This window comes from Corella eumyota, chromosome 6 (genome assembly GCF_963082875.1).
Source record: "Corella eumyota chromosome 6, kaCorEumy4.1, whole genome shotgun sequence".
NCBI classification, from domain to species: Eukaryota; Metazoa; Chordata; class Ascidiacea; order Phlebobranchia; family Corellidae; genus Corella; species Corella eumyota.
The window spans coordinates 9847545-9867277 of record NC_137495.1 but is presented as its reverse complement, the minus strand read 5'-3'; the positions used below and the strand labels follow the sequence as shown (position 1 = coordinate 9867277).

General features: G+C 25.4%; 1 protein-coding gene across 1 annotated transcript; it reads left to right on the top strand.

The window, feature by feature from the left end:
• The first annotated feature begins 1669 nt into the window (after positions 1-1669).
• LOC145755801 (uncharacterized) lies at positions 1670-10230 on the top strand. The gene is made up of 12 exons (XM_082572048.1): positions 1670-2870; positions 3434-3514; positions 3724-4251; positions 4411-4578; positions 4716-5496; positions 5609-5857; positions 6083-6331; positions 6492-8296; positions 8390-8699; positions 8820-9107; positions 9239-9435; positions 9533-10230. The coding sequence occupies exons 1-12, from the start codon at positions 1670-1672 to the stop codon at positions 10228-10230; spliced, it is 6555 nt and encodes a 2184-aa protein (XP_082428174.1).
• The last annotated feature ends 9503 nt before the right edge of the window (positions 10231-19733 follow it).

Sequence of the window (19733 nt, the reverse complement as noted above, 5' to 3'; positions counted from 1 at the left end):
ATTTAACTCTAGCTAAATATCGTTTAATCATTATTTTAGTTTTTTTATAAAATAACGAATCAGTGTGAGTTTAACGCTTGAATAATTTAATAGCGTTCTGGTCGCCGTCAAAAATCGTCCTTTTCGCTGTCTATTAAAGTAAAAAATATTCGTTGAAAATTTAAGTAAAATGTTAAAGTATAAGTCAAAAATGTGTAAAAATTTTTTTTTTAACTGTTTTGTTATTATTTATTTTAATACTTGTTTGATTACTAAAAAATTAAGATCGGTATTTTGCTTTTAAATTTAGTTTACTTTTATATTACAATATCAATGAGTGCGTGTTCGCTTGTTAAAATTAGGTTTAAATATAAAAAAGTTCATATTTAAATTTATAATTTAATTAATAAACCTACTAAATAAATTATATTTATAAAAAAGAATCAAACAATTTCGAACCATATTTTATTTATCAAATAAATCTAGTATTTATTATTATGGTTCGAAATCTTAGATTTCGAAACATATTGTTATTGCCCGTATATTTATTATTATTTTTATTTTTATTCTTACTAATCCGAATTTTGAAATCGAATAACTTTTGATTTTGTGTATATAAATTTTTAAAATTTTAGTATGTTGTTTATTATCATATTGTGTTTCAATCCTCCTATTTTCATAATTTAAATATTACTAATTACCAATTAATAGGTGTTTATTTATTGAAATTTTAAGGTAATCATTGGTCTTCAAATTTTTGTTTAATGTTATATTATGATGACTTAATTATAAAAATAAATTAAAAAATTATTTTTGGGTTGTTTATTATATTTAAATACGTGTTTGTTTAATAAAATTTAAAGGTGGTTATTTAATCTTCAAATTTTGGTCAATGATATATAATGATATCAATTACATAAAAATAAATTTAGAAAATATTTTTGGGTTGTTTATTATATTTAAATACGTGTTTGTTTAATAAAATTTAAAGGTGGTTATTTAATCTTCAAATTTTGATCAATGATATATAATGATATCAATTACATAAAAATAAATTTAAAACTTATTTTTTGGTTGTTTATTATATTTAAATACGTGTTTGTTTAAAAAAATTTAAAGGTGGTCGTTTAATTTTCAAATTGGATTAATTTACTAAAACCAAATTAAAATTTATATAAATTTACTTTAATTAATAATTTGTTAATTTATTATTTGTATAAATAAGCTTAATTTTAAAAGGAAACTTGTTTGTTAAAAAAAACAAAATAAAAATGAAATTGGATTTTATTTTAAGTAGTTGTTTTAGTATAAGCATTTCAATTTAATTTTAAATTAATAGTGGTTTGTCTTTTACATTAAATATTGTTTAATTGAAATAGTCTGTTTTTATTATATTAACATTTTTTGTAAGGTTTAAAGCATTTGAAATAATTTAGTTGACTTTATTAATAATTATAACATAAGCAGTAATTTAATAATTTTCTAATGTCACAATTTTTATGTTTTAGTTTATAATTTATATATAATTTTTCCAAAAAGCTAGAAAGTAGTTTAACATATACTTTAGTTGGCTAAAAGAGTTTAAAAACTATCTGGCTATTCAATAATAATTTTGTTTTAGTTCAAATGACTACAATTTATATTTTAGACAAGTTTTATTTCAAATATATCATTTTATCATTCATTAAAAATGCCTAAACGAAAAAGTTATAATCAAAAAATACTTGATCAGAAAAGAAAACGAAAAGCTTTAAAAGTAGCTGAAGAGCTTGAAGATCCTCTTAAGAGGAAAAACAGTATGAAAGTATATTATGAAGAAAACAAATCTTTTTTACTTCAATTAAGTCGAGAAAGATACGTTGAGACTCCAGAGTATTTTAAAGATAATGCTAAAAAAAACTATAAAGCAAGTCCGGACAAAAAGAAACAACAAGTCCATGACCAATATGCATTAAATCCTGAATATACGAAAAATAAAATGCTTTTGAAATATGCCGCAGATCCCGAATATACCAAGGAGAAAACTCGACTTAAATACGAACAAAATCCTACATACACTCAAGAGAAGGCTCTTCTTAAATATCAAAGAAATCCCGAGTACACGAAGGAGAAAACTCGACTTAAATACGAACAAAATCCCACATACACTCAAGAAAGGACTCTTCTTAAATATCAAAGAAATCCCGAATACACCAAGGAGAAAACTAGCAAGAAATACAAAGAAAATCCATTATATACAATTAATAAAGTTTCTCAATATCACAAATTAAATCCATCTCAAACTAGAAAAATAAGTAGAAAACAACGTGAAAAGGTCAAATTAGAAAAAAACAAAAATGTAGATGCTGCTATCAATTTATTTCAATCTAAAACAAGAAAATTGTGTGTTTATCCCTGCAATATATGTCATCGTGTATTCTGGAAGGATTCTGTCGTCAAATTAAATGTTAAAAAACATCTTGCCGAAGCCTACATCACCAAACTAGAATATAATGGCAACAAATGGATCTGTTTAACTTGCAAGCGCCATCTTCTTAAGGATTCCATTCCACCTCAAGCTTATGTCAACAATTTTTCTTTAAATACACCAGATCTTCCAGCGTTAAATGACTTGGAAAGACATTTGATATCTCCAGTCATTCCTTTCATGAAAGTGATTTCGTTGCCGAAAGGAATGATGAAAGGTGTTCATGGTCCAGTCATTTGCGTTCGGAGTGACGTCGAAGAAACCGTCAAAGTTTTGCCGCGATCCCTGAATGATGACACCTTTATCAGGGTCAAGCTGAAACGAAAACTTAAATACAAGGGTCATCATTTATATCGTTACGTCAATGTGCAAAACGTTCACATCTGGTTGAAATATTTAAAAGAGAATCACCCAGCATACAAAGGTTAGTAACGTGTTGGCTAATTGATATAATATTGTGTTAAGCTTAATAAAAATTTTATAATGTGAAATTTCATCACAAATCGTAAAATCGCAACGAATATTAAGCCTAAAAGACACACAGTGAACAATGTTTTAAATCGCTATAGAGGTTAAATAATCACCAATAGTTATTTTAAACGTAAATTTAGGCCACTTTGGTAAATTATGACGTAACAATGGCAAAGGCTTAGTTTTTAAATAGGTTTTGTAGACTTTTTTCGCGCTTTAAAGTTTTAAAATATTTTGACGTGAATATGTTTTAGCAAAAGGTTATTTAAGTATAACTTTTATTTACTAACTACGCCTAGAAAATAGGTAAGAATTACCTTAACGACAGACAAATAAAATCGTAGGCTAGTGAGCGTGTATAAGATTTTGTTACTTAAACTGTCTGACTGCCATTTTCTTGGTTGCTTAAGAGCAAATTAATATAACTTAAAATACAAAAAAACTTTGAACAACACTGACTACGTTTTTTTTTAAAAATTGTGTTTGTTAACCAAACTTCTAATGACTTTTTTACAGATATAGTAATAGACGAAGCACAGTTATTGGAATGGAATCCTGAGGTTGAACAAGAAAGGTTAAATGAAGACGAAAATTCAGGTTAAGATTTTAAATAACTTTGGTATAAAGAAATTTTACTTGTAAGATATATATGTTATTTTTGACCCTAAAAACTTTTTACATAATTTAAAGTTTATTTATAGAAAGTATATAATAGTTTATAAAATGATTTATCAAGCTAGTTAACCTTGTATTTTTAATAATTATTTTTTAGTATCTTATTTATAGTGTTTAAAATAAAATTACAGATGAGGAGCAAGTAGGTATGAGGGAAAGCAACAGTGGGGGCATAGATAAAATCATTGTTGAAATTCTTTTTGGAGATGATGAGTTAAGTATTGCTTCAACTGATGGTCAAGGGGTGAGTATTGCTTCGACTGATGGTCAAGGGGTGAGTATTGCTTCAACTGATGGTCAAGGGGTGAGTATTGCTTTGACTTATGGTCAAGGGGTGAGTATTGCTTCAACTGATGGCATAGGGGTAAGTAATTTCACTTTTGATGGTGACCAGGTAAGTCATGAGGTAAGTATGGATAAAGTAGAAACAGATTTTACCCAATCTACTGCTCCTCTTTATACTTGTTTTCAGCCTACAGATTTTGCCAAGCATGTTAGTGATGCAATTCATGATGATGTACTGTGCCTGGCTCCAGCTGAGAATAACACTCCACTCATGGCTATCCGAAATGAGGCTTTGGCTTTTCCATCAATTTTTTGTGATGGAGCAAACACTTTCGAAGAGGAGCGGCCTCAAAAAATTGGGATTGGTGCCTATTGTAACCGTCAGCTTTTTTCTTATTACAATATTTTTTCTAGTGACCCCACTTATATTTTTTATTTACAGTATGTTAAAGAGATAACCGAGTTAATGTCTGCAATTTCCATTGCTATGAGAAAAAATAAGTCGCCTTTGTTAACTACTATTACTCCTAAAGTATTACTTAATCAAGATTCTTTAAGAAATATATTTAGGAATGATGAAGGTTACAAGTTTATGAAAACTGTAAGAGGATCACCAGCCTACTGGGAGAAAACAATGAATGATTTGTTTGCTATGATCAGACAGCTGGGATTACCAACATTTTTTTGCAGTTTTTCAGCAGGTATATTTTACATTTATTTTTATGGTAATTTTAAATATAATTTTTTAACATTTATTATATAAAAAATTGTAAATAAAAAAGCAAATTATTCATATTTTTTAATGTTTTAAAAAATGTTTTTTCTTTTATTTTAAAAGGTGATCGCCGTTGGAAGGAGATTGTTCAGAGCATTTGCAAGCAATTAAATGTAGAGTACAAGGAAGACTTTAGTTGGTCTGAGTACTGTCAGTTGATTGCGAGCAATCCTGTGATGGCTGCGAGGATGTTTGATCGACGAACCAAATGCTTCTTTCATGATTTGTTGATGAACAAATCAAATCCAGTGGGAGAAGTTGTTGATTATTTTTACAGGGTAGAGTTTCAGGCGAGAGGTTGGCCACACATTCATGCTTTGCTGTGGATCAAGGATGCTCCTGTGTTTAAACAAGATGATCCTGAAATCATCCGTGCGTTCATTGATCAACATATAACTTGTGAGATTCCTGATCCAGAGGTCGATCCAAAGCTTTATGAGATGGTCACTTCTACACAGACTCATAGCAAGAGACACACCCGATCCTGTAGAAAGAAAAACAAAACTTGTCGTTTTAATTTCCCTCGTAAAATATCTAATCGTACTTTTATTTCTAAACCTAAAAATACAGCAAACAAATTAGAGGATACTAAAAAAGTATTACTTCTTATTTTGGAAGCTATTAAAGAGCTAAATGAGAGTAATATTTTTTCTGCATCTGAAATTTTTAAGTTTGCTTGTATATCCCAAGATGAATTTGAAGACGCTGTTAATATTTTAGGTACACGAAACCAGGTTGTTTTAAAACGCAATTCGGAAGAGATGTGGATAAATCCCTACAACCCAAATTTACTTCGCGCATGGAATGCAAATATGGACATCCAATATGTTTTAGATCCATACAGGTATTATAATATATACAATTTTATAAATTTTTTTTATGTGCTATAAAGTTACATTTGACCTAGACAATATCAATTGTAAAAGTCAAAATTAATTTTTATTTTAATTTCACAGTTGTGTTATGTACATTCTCTCCTACATTACTAAGGAGGAGAGGGAAGTTGGAATGTTCATTAAACAAGCACAGAAGGAGGCGCGTGAAGGAAATTTGGATGCGATGAAAGAACTGAAGTCACTTTCTAATGTCTATCTTAGTCATCGGGAAGTGTCTGTGATGGAAGCGGTCTATCGTGTTGGTGGTTTACCATTGAAATCGTGTACCAGAGATGTTGTTTTTATACCTGTGGATGCTGACAGTACCAGGTTAGTTTCGTTGGTCTTACAAATAACATGAAAAATAAAGAATTTTTTATATGTTTATTAGCTTTCTATAATTGTATAATTTAAAGTTAATCTCAGGTAATTTCAATATTAAATTAGTGCACTTTATTAGGTCAGATGTTAAATATCAGGTATAAAATATGCAATATTATTGTTTTGTATGGGTTATCAAAGAGCTTTGGTTTTAAACTTCACTTTTATTTTAAGGATTTCTTTACCATTGTCAGTATTACAATCGCAAGCGGAAGATGGCATTCAAAATATGTGGATGACGAGTTTAATGGATCGTTATCTTAATCGACCTGATTTGCAACAATTTCAGAATCTCTGTTTGGTGGAATTTTGTTCCAAATATAGAGTAATTTATGATGATTCAAAAGATGGAGCAGATGATGGAGATGTGTCAGAGTATTCTGTGTTTTTACTAAAAAATGACATGGGTCGTATTAAGAAACGGTGAGCTACACGTTTTTTCATAATGTATAATGTGTTTTACCTATTCCAATTAAAAATAACATAAAATATTTTTGTTTAAAAAAAATTTTTTTGTCTACATAGCCTATAAAGTAAGAATAACAACTATTTTTATACCGTTTTTTTGTATTTATATATTTAGAATGGGACGGTCTGCAGTGATTAAACACTGTAAGCTCAATAAAGAACGAGACGGTGATCAATATTTTGAAAGAATCTTGCGATTGTACTTTCCTCATCGTAATATAAAAGAACTCATGCCTGATGGTCATAGCACTTACGAAGATTTTTATGAAAACGGAGAAATTTTCACAACAGATTCTGTTTTGAATGTGAAGGATGTCGTAATTAACAACATGGCGGACTTCACAAGCCACATTGAAGAAGCATTAGAAACAGCGGCAGAATCGATAGATCTGGAAGATCTTGAAGATGCTTGGGCAAACTTAGCTCCCCAAACTGAATCAGATCGACTGGAATTGAAGGACCTTAAAAAATCTGACGTTGTTGATAGTGAAGAAGAAGAGGTGCCAGCTGAACTGACTGTTGTGAAAAATCTCCCAACTTCTCAAATTTTCGAATGTGTGAGTGCTCAGCCATCAATTGCTTATGCTGAGGGTATGAATATGATACGGACTTTAAACGGTAATCAACATGCTATATTCAACTATGTACGTCTTTGGTGTTTAAAAAAATTACATGAAGACACTCCTGATCCTTTAAGACTATTTTTGACTGGTGGTGCTGGAACTGGAAAAAGCCATATGATTCACTGTATTTTCTTTGAAATGCAACGTGTTTTTCAAAGAGCAGTTGACACTCCGGACAGTTCTTCTGTATTATTAATTGCTCCAACAGGTGTCTCTGCTTTTGCCATAGGGGGTCAAACCATTCATCATGCTTTTCGCATCAGTCCAGGAATGAGGCTGAATCACATGAAAGGTCTTACTGAAGAAACTGCAAACACACTACGATCACAATATCAAAATCTTAAACTTTTAATTATCGATGAAATTTCAATGGTCGGCAAGGAAATGTTAGGTGTCATTAGCGAACGTCTTAATCAAATTCTCCGACCAAATTTAAAAAATTCTTCTTTTGGAAATGTTGGTGTGATTGCAGTAGGTGACTTTCATCAGCTTCCTCCTGTCAAAGCTCGTGCTTTGTATGATGTTGATCCTGGCTCCCTCCTTCCTGAACACTGGCTTCATTTCAAAGTTCACCATCTTGATGAAATTGTGAGGCAGAAAGGTGACCAACAGTTTGCGACAATGCTAAACAGACTTCGAGTCAAAGTTAACACAATCATTCAAAAATCAGACGATGAATTACTTCAATCTAAAATTATAAACAAAGATACTAATTTGGGTAGTAATATTTTGCACATATTTGGCACTAATCGTGAAGTTAATTTGCACAATTCTAGAGTTATTGAAAAACTGGACAATCTGTACGACTTAAAAGCTGTTGACATTTCGAAAAATTTGAGTGGAAAAACTTGTATTGAATCTGTGAATTTTAAATATCCTGCAGCAGCCTATCAAAAAACTATAATTTTTGATGGGGTTATTCAAGTTGCCGTGGGATGTCGTGTCATGATCTTGGTGAACATCGACGTAGCTGATGGTATCTGCAACGGTTGTATTGGAACTGTAAGATGCATCATTAAAGGTGAAATGAAGTATGGTCTTCCCCAATACATCGGAATCTCATTTGATTCCCCTAAGGTTGGGAAAAATCGTAGATTAAAACAACCGTACTACAAAGAGGTTGGTGAAGATTGTCTTTTGATCGAACCACATCTTTGCCAACCAATTAGATCTGGGACCAAAACTTACAGCAGATACCAGTTTCCAATACGTCTATGTTATGCCTGCACTGTTCACAAAATCCAAGGAATGACACTTCAAAATGCAGTCGTTGACATGGCTAAAATTAATCGCGCAGGTAACTTGATTAGTTTAATATTGTACATAAAAAATGTAAAGTCAATTTTTCGTGTTAAACTACATTTCTAAATAAATTATTTATGTTTTTTAGGACAAGCTTATGTCGCTTTAAGTAGATGTCAAGAGTTAAAAGGATTGCATCTCAAAAATTATAATTCGGACTTTATCCATACCAAACATTCAATTATTCAAGCTGTGGAAAAAATGCCTAAAATTTTTTCGCATCAATTATTCCCTATTCAAACTATAAAGCAACAGGATTCTCATTTAATAATAACTGCATTTAATGCACAATCTCTATCTTTGCACATTGATGATTTCAAATCCTACCATGAACTTTTAAAATCAGATGTTATTTGTGTCAGTGAAACATGGTGTAAAGAGACAGATTCAACTACAAGGTACTTCTACTTTTTTAAGTCATCTATATATTTTCTTTGTTAGTTTTAATAATTTCTTGTTGGTAAACTGATAACTGTGTAAAGTCGTTAAATAACTTAATTACGAAAAATTATTTTCAGGTTTGAAATAGAAGGTCATTCTCTTCTGCGATTCGATAGAAATAAAGGATCGCGAGGTGGTGGCATAATTATTTACATAAAGAACAATTTGGATCATCAATTTCTTAAACAATATTCGGACTCCTATTATAATCAAATCGTGTGTGTCAAAGTCAAAGATTGTGTTTTATGTGCAGTGTACAGGCCCCCCAATTCAACTACTACCAACTTTTTAAGATTTATTTTAAAAATTCAAAAAATTTATGGCACTGTAATTTTATTGGGTGATTTCAATGAAGATTTATTAAGGTAATTTTTAATTCATTGTAAAATTTAATAGAAAATATTTTTAATTTATATATAGATTATAATTTTCCTATACCCTTATTTTATTATTAAACATATTGAAGTTATTTAAAAAGGTTATTTTTATTTTTTAGTGATCGAAGACTTCCTATAAATGAAGAATTAGTCGAAAATAATTTTCTACAACTATTGAAGACTTCTACAACAACAAACAACACCTTGTTAGATCACATTTATACTTCAAAAAAGCTATCTTGTCATGTGGGAATTTTGTCTGTGCATTTCAGTTACCACAACGCCATTTATATCGCCTTATGCAACAATGAAAATTGTAAATATAATCCAGGTGAATTACTAACCTAAAATGAGTTTTTTTTATATTTAACATAAGTTTATGTCATACTTATAATAATTTTTTTACTTTACAGCTGCTGCAAATCATTTATCTACGGAACAAACCAGTGATAAGACTCTACAAACAAATTTTAAATCTAAAACTCCAATCACTCAAGTTAAATCTAGTAAAAACCACACAAAACTTCAAGTAAATTCATACAACTTTTTGGACAACACTCTTATTCGTGGCAAAGCTCGAGTTGTTGATTTTATGGCAAGTAGAGTTTCTTATGATTTGGTTGATTCTTTAAGAAGAATTGGTTTCAACGTGACAGCAACTATCAACGATTCTCAACGTGGATATTCTTGTGGATACATCGGCATTGGAGCTAGCTGGTCAATCTATCAGGCTGTGATGAACAACGAAGATTGGCTTAACTGCTCTGTTTCGAATGTGGATGATTCAACGATTATTCAATACAATAACATTATTGACAAATCACCATTTCACACTGCACATTTTTTAAGTAATGATGACATAATTCAAATTCTTACACAGATACACATTTCATATTATGGTAATAATACACCCACACATTGGATAAATTCACCTATACCAATTAATTTGTTAAAACGAGACATTTTGAATGGCCCAACACGCCATTCAAGGCGACGACACCTACACAATAATGTTAGAATTGTTATAGTTAACACTGTTGAACAGTCAGCTGAGCGTTGTTATGAAGAAGCTGGTGCACATTGGTTTACTGTTGCTTATGAATTTGATTGATGCTTTTAATTTTTTTGATTTAAAAATTTTTATTTATTTTAAGATGACTATTTATTTATTTATTTTTATTTATTTATTCTATATTTGCTGATTTTTGTTTATACCTACATTGACCTATACCCTTCTATTTTACCTTTTTTCACTTTTACTGATCTTACTTTTTTTATTTTTAATTGACTTATACACCTTTCATTGCTTTTATTGACCTATACGTTTCCTTATTTTTAATTGATCATTTTTTCTCTTCTTTGATTGACCTTTACTTTTTCTTTGTTTCTGTTAAGCTAAAAATTTTCTTTTAAACATGTTAACACTTTTTCCACACTCTTATTAAACTTTTTTCTACACTCTTAAAATATCTTCTCAACTTGTTTCACTTTTTTTACTTTTAATTTAAACCTTTTACTTTCTTTTTTCTTTTCCTGGATGAGAGCAACCCCTTGTCGTGGGATCTGGGCTTTAAACCAAGAGTGCTCACTTGTTTTAAAATTTATTATCAACACTTTCTTAAATTTTATATCCTAAGATTACTAAAAACAAATATATTTTCAAGTGATCGCGAATAGCATCTGTAAATTAAGTTTATATATTGTTTTTTTTACCAATATTTATTGTTGCTAATAATTTTTGCAAAATTTTTTTAGAAAATGTTATTTGTGAGATCATTTATTGGCAATTTATATCAAATCATTCCTTAACCTTAAATTAATGCTACCAATATAAAACATTTATTTATATAAATATATTTTGTTGCATTTATTAACATATCTGTATTACTTTTGTTCGTTTAATATTTTAAAAGTAATTTTTTGCAACAGTTTACTTCTTTGTTCCCCTTTCTTAAGGGTTTTATTAAAGATTTGGTTAAAGACATACTATTTTAATAAATATAAAGGTAAATGTTGTTATTACAATTTTAAAGTCAGTTAAAAATTATAAATTTCCAAAGTAATAAAATAGTTTCCTTACACAATTTATGTAAAATATTATTTTTAATAAAAGTGGCAGGAAAAAAGTTCCTGTAGTTGTTAGCCACTTTTACAATGTTCTACTATTGTATTATGATCATAATAATGTAAAAGTTTTAATTTTATGTTTGATAAATTTCTCTATAACTAGTTTTCCAACTAATTCATAACCTTAACAATGGCCCAAAAATTTGTTTAAGACCTAATTTAATTACATTAAAGGGGACAAGGCCCCATTGCCCAGCCTTAGTACTACAATATATTTATTAAATATTTAATGATATAAATTAAAAAAATGAAATAATTTCGAACCATATTTTATTTATCAAATAAATCTAGTTGTTTTTATTCTTATTTGACAAATTTTGAAAGACGATAACTTTTGTTCTTTAAAACTAAAAGTTCTAAATTTTTAGTATGTTTGTTATTATCCCAACGAATCGCAAACCTCCTATTAACGACATTTAAATGTCACTAATTACTAATTAATATATTTTATTATTAAAATTTAAAGATTAAATTTGCTGAAATTTTAATATGTTGTTGGTATTATTATTTTGTATGTTGCTATTTAAAATGAAGATTTAACTCTAGCTAAATATCGTTTAATCATTATTTTAGTTTTTTTATAAAATAACGAATCAGTCTGAGTTTAACGCTTGAATAATTTAATAGCGTTCTGGTCGCCGTCAAAAATCGTCCTTTTCGCTGTCCATTAAAGTAAAAAATATTGGTTGAAAATTTAAGTAAAATGTTAAAATATAAGTAAACAATGTGTAAAATTTTCGTTTTAATTGTTTTGTTATTATTATATTTTAATACTTGTTTGATTACTAAAAAATTAAGATCGGTATTTTGCTTTTAAATTTAGTTTACTTTTATATTACAATATCAATGAGTGCGTGTTCGCTTGTTAAAATTAGGTTTAAATATAAAAAAGTTCATATTTAAATTTATAATTTAATTAATAAACCTACTAAATAAATTATATTTATAAAAAAAATCAAACAATTTCGAACCATATTTTATTTATCAAATAAATCTAGTTGTTTTTATTCTTTCTAGTCAGAATTTTGAAAGACGATAACATTTGTTCTTTAAAACTAAAAGTTCTAAATTTTTAGTATGTTTGTTATTATCCCAACGAATCGCAAACCTCCTATTAACGACATTTAATTATCACTAATTACTAATTAATATATTTTATTATTAAAATTTAAATGTTAAATTTTCTGAAATTTTAATATGTTGTTGCTATTATTATTATTATTTTGTATGTTGCTGTTTAAAGTAAATATTTAACTTTAGCTAATTATCGTTTAATTATTTTGGGTTTATTTATAAAATAATGGATCAGAGTGAGTTTAACGCTTGAATGATTTAATAGCGTTCTGGTCGCCGTCAAATATCGTCTTTTTCGCTGTCTGAGTTGAAGTAAAAAGTGTTGGTTGAAAGTATAAGTAAAATATGAAAATCTAAGTTAAATGTGTGTAAAAGTTTCTACTCAAAAACGGTATAAAAATTAATTTTTGGTTGTTTATAATAAATATTAATTGCTTGTTTTTTATTAAAAATCAAATCAATATTTGGTTGTTACATTTTTATTGATTTAAAATCATGATACAAATGGTAAATTTTATAAAATCTCCATAATATTGTGCAAAGAACATTTATTCGATAATTATATTATAAAGTTTAATACATAAATTGGAATTTTGTGTTGGTTAAATGAATTTTTATCGCGTTGGTTATGCTTTATTTTTTCTTTGTTTAATAAGTTTTATCTTTTCTTATTTTTAGGGTCGCCGGACTGGACTAGTTTTATTTCTATTGTTCTAGGGTCTAACTTAATTTTAAGGTCGCGGGTCTGGACTAGTTTTATTTCTATTGTTCTAGTATTTAAATTTATAATTTATTTAATAAACTTACTAAATAAATTATATTTATAAAAAGAATCAAACGATTTCGAACCATATTTTATTTATCAAATAAATCTAGTTATTATGGTTCGAAATCTTAGATTTCGAAACATATTGTTATTGTCATTATATTTATTATGGTTCGAAATCTTAGATTTCGAAACATATTGTTATTGTCATTATATTTATTATTGTTTTTATTCTTATTTGACGAATTTTGAAAGACGATAACTTTTGTTCTTTAAAACTAAAAGTTCTGAATTTTTAGTATGTTTGTTATTATCCCAACGAATCGCAAACCTCCTATTAACGACATTTAATTATCACTAATTACTAATTAATATATTTTATTATTAAAATTTAAAGATTAAATTTGCTGAAATTTTAATATGTTGTTGGTATTATTATTTTGTATGTTGCTATTTAAAATGAAGATTTAACTCTAGCTAAATATCGTTTAATCATTATTTTTGTTTTTTATAAAATAATGAATCAGTGTGAGTTTAACGCTTGAATAATTTAATAGCGTTCTGGTCGCCGTCAAAAATCGTCCTTTTCGCTGTCCATTAAAGTAAAAAATATTGGTTGAAAATTTAAGTAAAATGTTAAAGTATAAGTAAAAAATGTGTAAAATTTTTGTTTTAATTGTTTTGTTATTATTATATTTTAATACTTGTTTGATTACTAAAAAATTAAGATCGGTATTTTGCTTTTAAATTTAGTTTACTTTTATATTACAATATCAATAATTGCGTGTTCGCTTGTTAAAATTAGGTTTAAATATACAAAAGTTTATATTTAAATTTATAATTTAATTAATAAACCTACTAAATAAATTATATTTATAAAAAAGAATCAAATAATTTCGAACCATATTTTATTTATCAAATAAATCTAGTATTTATTATTGTTTTTATTCTTATTTGACAAATTTTGAAAGACGATAACTTTTGTTCTTTAAAAGTAAAAGTTCTAAATTTTTAGTATGTTTGTTATTATCCCAACGAATCGCAAACCTCCTATTTACGACATTTAAATGTCACTAATTACTAATTAATATATTTTATTATTAAAATTTAAAGATTAAATTTTCTGAAATTTTAATATGTTGTTGGTATTATTATTTTGTATGTTGCTATTTAAAATGAAGATTTAACTCTAGCTAAATATCATTTAATCATTATTTTAGTTTTTTATAAAATAACGAATCAGTGTGAGTTTAACGCTTGAATAATTTAATAGCGTTCTGGTCGCCGTCAAAAATCGTCCTTTTCGCTGTCCATTAAAGTAAAATATATTGGTTGAAAATTTAAGTAAAATGTTAAAGTATAAGTAGAAAATGTGTAAAATTTTTTTTTTAATTGTTTTGTTATTATTATATTTTAATACTCGTTTGATTACCAAAAATTAAGAACGGTATTTTGCTTTTAAATTTAGTTTACTTTTATATTACAATATCAATGAATGCGTGTTCGTTTGTTAAAATTAGGTTTAAATTTAAAAAAGTTAATATTTAAATTTATAATTTATTTAATAAACCTACTAAATAAATTATATTTATAAAAAAGAATCGAACGATTTCGAACCATATTTTATTTATCAAATAAATCTAGTTATTATGGTTCGAAATCTTAGATTTCGAAACATATTGTTATTGTCATTATATTTATTATTGTTTTTATTCTTATTTGACAAATTTTGAAAGACGATAACTTTTGTTCTTTAAAAGTAAAAGTTCTAAATTTTTAGTATGTTTGTTATTATTCCAACGAATCGCAAACCTCCTATTTACGACATTTAAATGTCACTAATTACTAATTAATATATTTTATTATTAAAATTTAAAGATTAAATTTTCTGAAATTTTAATATATTGTTGGTATTATTATTTTGTATGTTGCTATTTAAAATGAAGATTTAACTCTAGCTAAATATCATTTAATCATTATTTTAGTTTTTTTATAAAATAACGAATCAGTGTGAGTTTAACGCTTGAATAATTTAATAGCGTTCTGGTCGCCGTCAAAAATCGTCCTTTTCGCTGTCCATTAAAGTAAAATATATTGGTTGAAAATTTAAGTAAAATGTTAAAGTATAAGTAGAAAATGTGTAAAATTTTTTTTTAATTGTTTTGTTATTATTATATTTTAATACTCGTTTGATTACCAAAAATTAAGAACGGTATTTTGCTTTTAAATTTAGTTTACTTTTATATTACAACATCAATGAATGCGTGTTCGTTTGTTAAAATTAGGTTTAAATTTAAAAAAGTTAATATTTAAATTCATAATTTATTTAATAAACCTACTAAATAAATTATATTTATAAAAAAGAATCAAACGATTTCGAACCATATTTTATTTATCAAATAAATCTAGTTATTATTATTATTGTTTTTATTCTTTCTAGTCAGAATTTTGAAAGACGATAACTTTTGTTCTTTAAAACTAAAAGTTCTAAATTTTTAGTATGTTTGTTATTATCCCAACGAATCGCAAACCTCCTATTTACTACATTTAATTATCACTAATTACTAATTAATAGGTGTTTGTTTATTAAAATTTAAAGGTTGGTATTAATTTTTTAAATTTTGGTCAATTGTATATTATGATATTACTAACTCAAAAATAAATTAGAATTTTAATTTTTATCACTAATTACTTAATAATAGGTGTTTGTTTATTAAAATTTAAAGGTTGTTATTAATTTTTTAAATTTTTGTCAATTGTATATTATGATATTAGTAACTCAAAAACGAATAAAATTTTAATTTTTGTCACTAATTACTTATTAATAGGTGTTTGTTTATTTAATGTTAAAGATTGTTATTGGGTTTTTAAATTTTGGTCGGTTTTATCTTATAATATATATAATTCGAAAATGAATTAAAAAATAATTCTTGTTTGTTTTTTTTATTGAAATGCTGGTTTGTTCATTAAAAATTAAAGTTCGATATTAAGCATTAAAAATTTGGTATGGTGTATTTTATAATATAAGTAATTAAAAAACATATTAGAAAAATAATTTTCGTTTATTTATCATTATTTTTATTATTATTATTATTTTTATTCTTTCTAGTCCCAATTTTGAAAGAAGATATCTTTAGTTCCTTAGAATTTAAAAATCTGACATTTTAATATGTTGTTTATTATCAGATTATGTTTTCATTCTCCTATTTACAATATTTAATTATCACTAATTATTAATTAATAAGTGTTTATTTATTAAAATTTAAAGGTTGTTATTAATTTTTTAAATCTTGGTCAATTGTATATCATGATATTGGTAACTCAAAAATGAATTAAAATTTTAATTTTTATCACTAATTACTAATTAATAGGTGTTTATTTATTATAATTTAAAGGTTGTTATTAACTTTTTAAATTTTGGTCAATTGTATATCATGATATTAGTAACTCAAAAACGAATTAAAATTTTAATTTTTATCACTAATTACTAATTAATAGGTGTTTGTTTATTAAAATTTAAAGGTTGTTATTAACTTTTTAAATCTTGGTCAATTGTATATCATGATATAACTAACTCAAAAATGAATTAAAATTAAAATTTTCATCACTAATTACTAATTAATGGGTGTTTGTTTATTCAAATTTAAAGATTGATATTAGGTTTTTCAATTTTGGTCGGTTATATCTTATTATATTTAAAATTTGAAGATAATTAAAAAATAATTCTTGTTTGTTTGTTATATTAAATGCTGGTTTGTTAATTAAAAATCAAAGGTATGTAATATTCTTAGTTAATGTTTATTATTATTATTATTATTGTTTTTATTCTTTCTAGTCAGAATTTTGAAAGACGATAACTTTTGTTCTTTAAAACAAAAAGTTCTAAAATTTTAGTATGTTTGTTATTATCCCAACGAATCGCAAACCTCCTATTTACGACATTTAATTATCACTAATTAATAAATAATAGGTGTTTGTTTATTAAAATTTAAAGATTGTTATTAATTTTTTAAATTTTGGTCAATTGTATATTATGATATGACTAACTCAAAAATAAATTAAAATTTTAATTTTTATCACTAATTACTAATTAATAGGTGTTTATTTATTAAAATTTAAAGATTGTTATTTATTTTTTAAATCTTAGCCATTTGTTTATCATGATATTGGTAACTCAAAAATGAATTAAAATTTTGATTTTTATCACTAATTACTAATTAATAGGTGTTTATTTAATAAAATTTAAAGTTTGTTATTTATTTTTTAAATCTCGGCCATTTGTATATCATGATATTGGTAACTCAAAAATGAATTAAAATTTTAATTTTTATTGCTAATTACTAATTAATAGGTGTTTATTTAATAAAATTTAAAAATTGTTAATTATTTTTTCAATCTTGGCCATTTGTATATCATGATACTAGTAACTCAAAAATGAATTAAAATTTTAATTTTTATCACCAATTAATAAATTATGGGTGTTTAGTGATTAAAATTTAAAGGTTGTTATTAATTTTTAAATTTTTGTCAATTGTATATCATGATATTAGTAACTCAAAAACGAATTTAATTTTTGTCACTAATTACTAATTAATAGGTGTTTGTTTATTTAAATTTAAAGATTGTTATTAGGTTTTTAAATTTTGGTCGGTTTTATCTTATAATATTTATAATTCGAAAAAAAATTAAAAAATAATTCTTGTTTGTTTTTTATATTTAAATGCTGGTTTGTTCATTAAAAATTAAAGTTCGACATTAAGCATTAAAAATTTGGTATGGTGTATTTTATAATATAAGTAATTAAAAAACATATTAGAAAAATAATTTTTGTTTATTTATCATATTTAAATGCTTGTTTATTTAATAAAAATCAATTTTAAGAATTTAAAATTTACTATAATTTATATCCTAATATCACCAACTTAAAACTGGGTTAAATATTAGTTTTTGTTTGTATTATATATATAAATGCTTGTTTGTTTATTAAAAATCAAAGGTTTGTAATATTCTTAGTTAATGTTTATGCATATCTTTTTTTATTTATAAAAATTTATGTTAAAAATAATCAAATATTTTCGAACCATATTTTATTTATCAAATAAATCTAGTTATTGTTTTTATTCTTATTTGACAAATTTTGAAAGACGATAACTTTTGTTCTTTAAAAGTAAAAGTTCTAAATTTTTAGTATGTTTGTTATTATCCCAACGAATCGCAAACCTCCTATTTACGACATATAAATGTCACTAATTGCTAATTAATATATTTTATTATTAAAATTTAAAGATTACATTTTCTGAAATTTTAATATGTTGTTGGTATTATTATTTTGTATGTTGCTATTTAAAATGAAGTTTTAACTCTAGGTAAATATCATTCAATCATTGTTTTAGTTTTTTTTTATAAAATAACGAATCAGTGTGAGTTTAACGCTTGAATAATTTAATAGCGTTCTGGTCGCCGTCAAAAATCGTCCTTTTCGCTGTCTATTAAAGTAAAAAATATTGGTTGAAAATTTAAGTAAAATGTTAAAGTATAAGTCAAAAATGCGTAAAATATTTTTTTTAATTGTTTTGTTATTATTATATTTTAATACTCGTTTGATTACTAAAAAATTAAGATCGGTATTTTGCTTTTAAATTTCGTTTACCTATCTATTACAATATCAATGAATGCGTGTTCGTTTGTTAAAATTAGGTTTAAATATAAAAAAGTTCATATTTAAATTTATAATTTAATTAATAAACCTACTAAATAAATTATATTTATAAAAAAGAATCAAACAATTTCGAACCATATTTTATTTATCAAATAAATCTAGTTATTATTATTATGGTTCGAAATCTTAGATTTCGAAACATATTGTTATTGTCAGTGTATTTATTATTATTATTATTATTATTATGGTTCGAAATCTTAGATTTCGAAACATATTGTTATTGTCATTATATTTATTATGGTTCGAAATCTTAGATTTCGAAACATATTGTTATTGTCCGTATATTTATTATTATTTTTATTTTTATTCTTACTAATCCGAATTTTGAAATCGAATAACTTTTGTTCTTTAAAACTAAAAGTTCTAAATTTTTAGTATGTTTGTTATTATCCCAACGAATCGCAAACCTCCTATTTACAACTTTTAATTATCACTAATTACTAATTAATATATTTTATTATTAAAATTAAAAGATTAAATTTTCTGAAATTTTAATATGTTGCTGGTATTATTATTTTGTATGTTGCTATTTAAAATGAAGATTTAACTCTAGCTAAATATCGTTTAATCATTATTTTAGTTTTTTTATAAAATAACGAATTAGTGTGAGTTTAACGCTTGAATAATTTAATAGCGTTCTGGTCGCCGTCAAAAATCGTTCTTTTCGCTGTCCATTAAAGTAAAAAATATTAGTTGAAAATTTAAGTAAAATGTTAAAATATAAGTAAAAAATGTGTAAAATTTTTGTTTTAATTGTTTTGTTATTATTATATTTTAATACTTGTTTGATTACTAAAAAATTAAGATCGGCATTTTGCTTTTAAATTTAGTTTATATTTATAAAAAAGAATCAAACGATTTCGAACCATATTTTATTTATCAAATAAATCTAGTTATTGTTTTTATTCTTTCTAGTCAGAATTTTGAA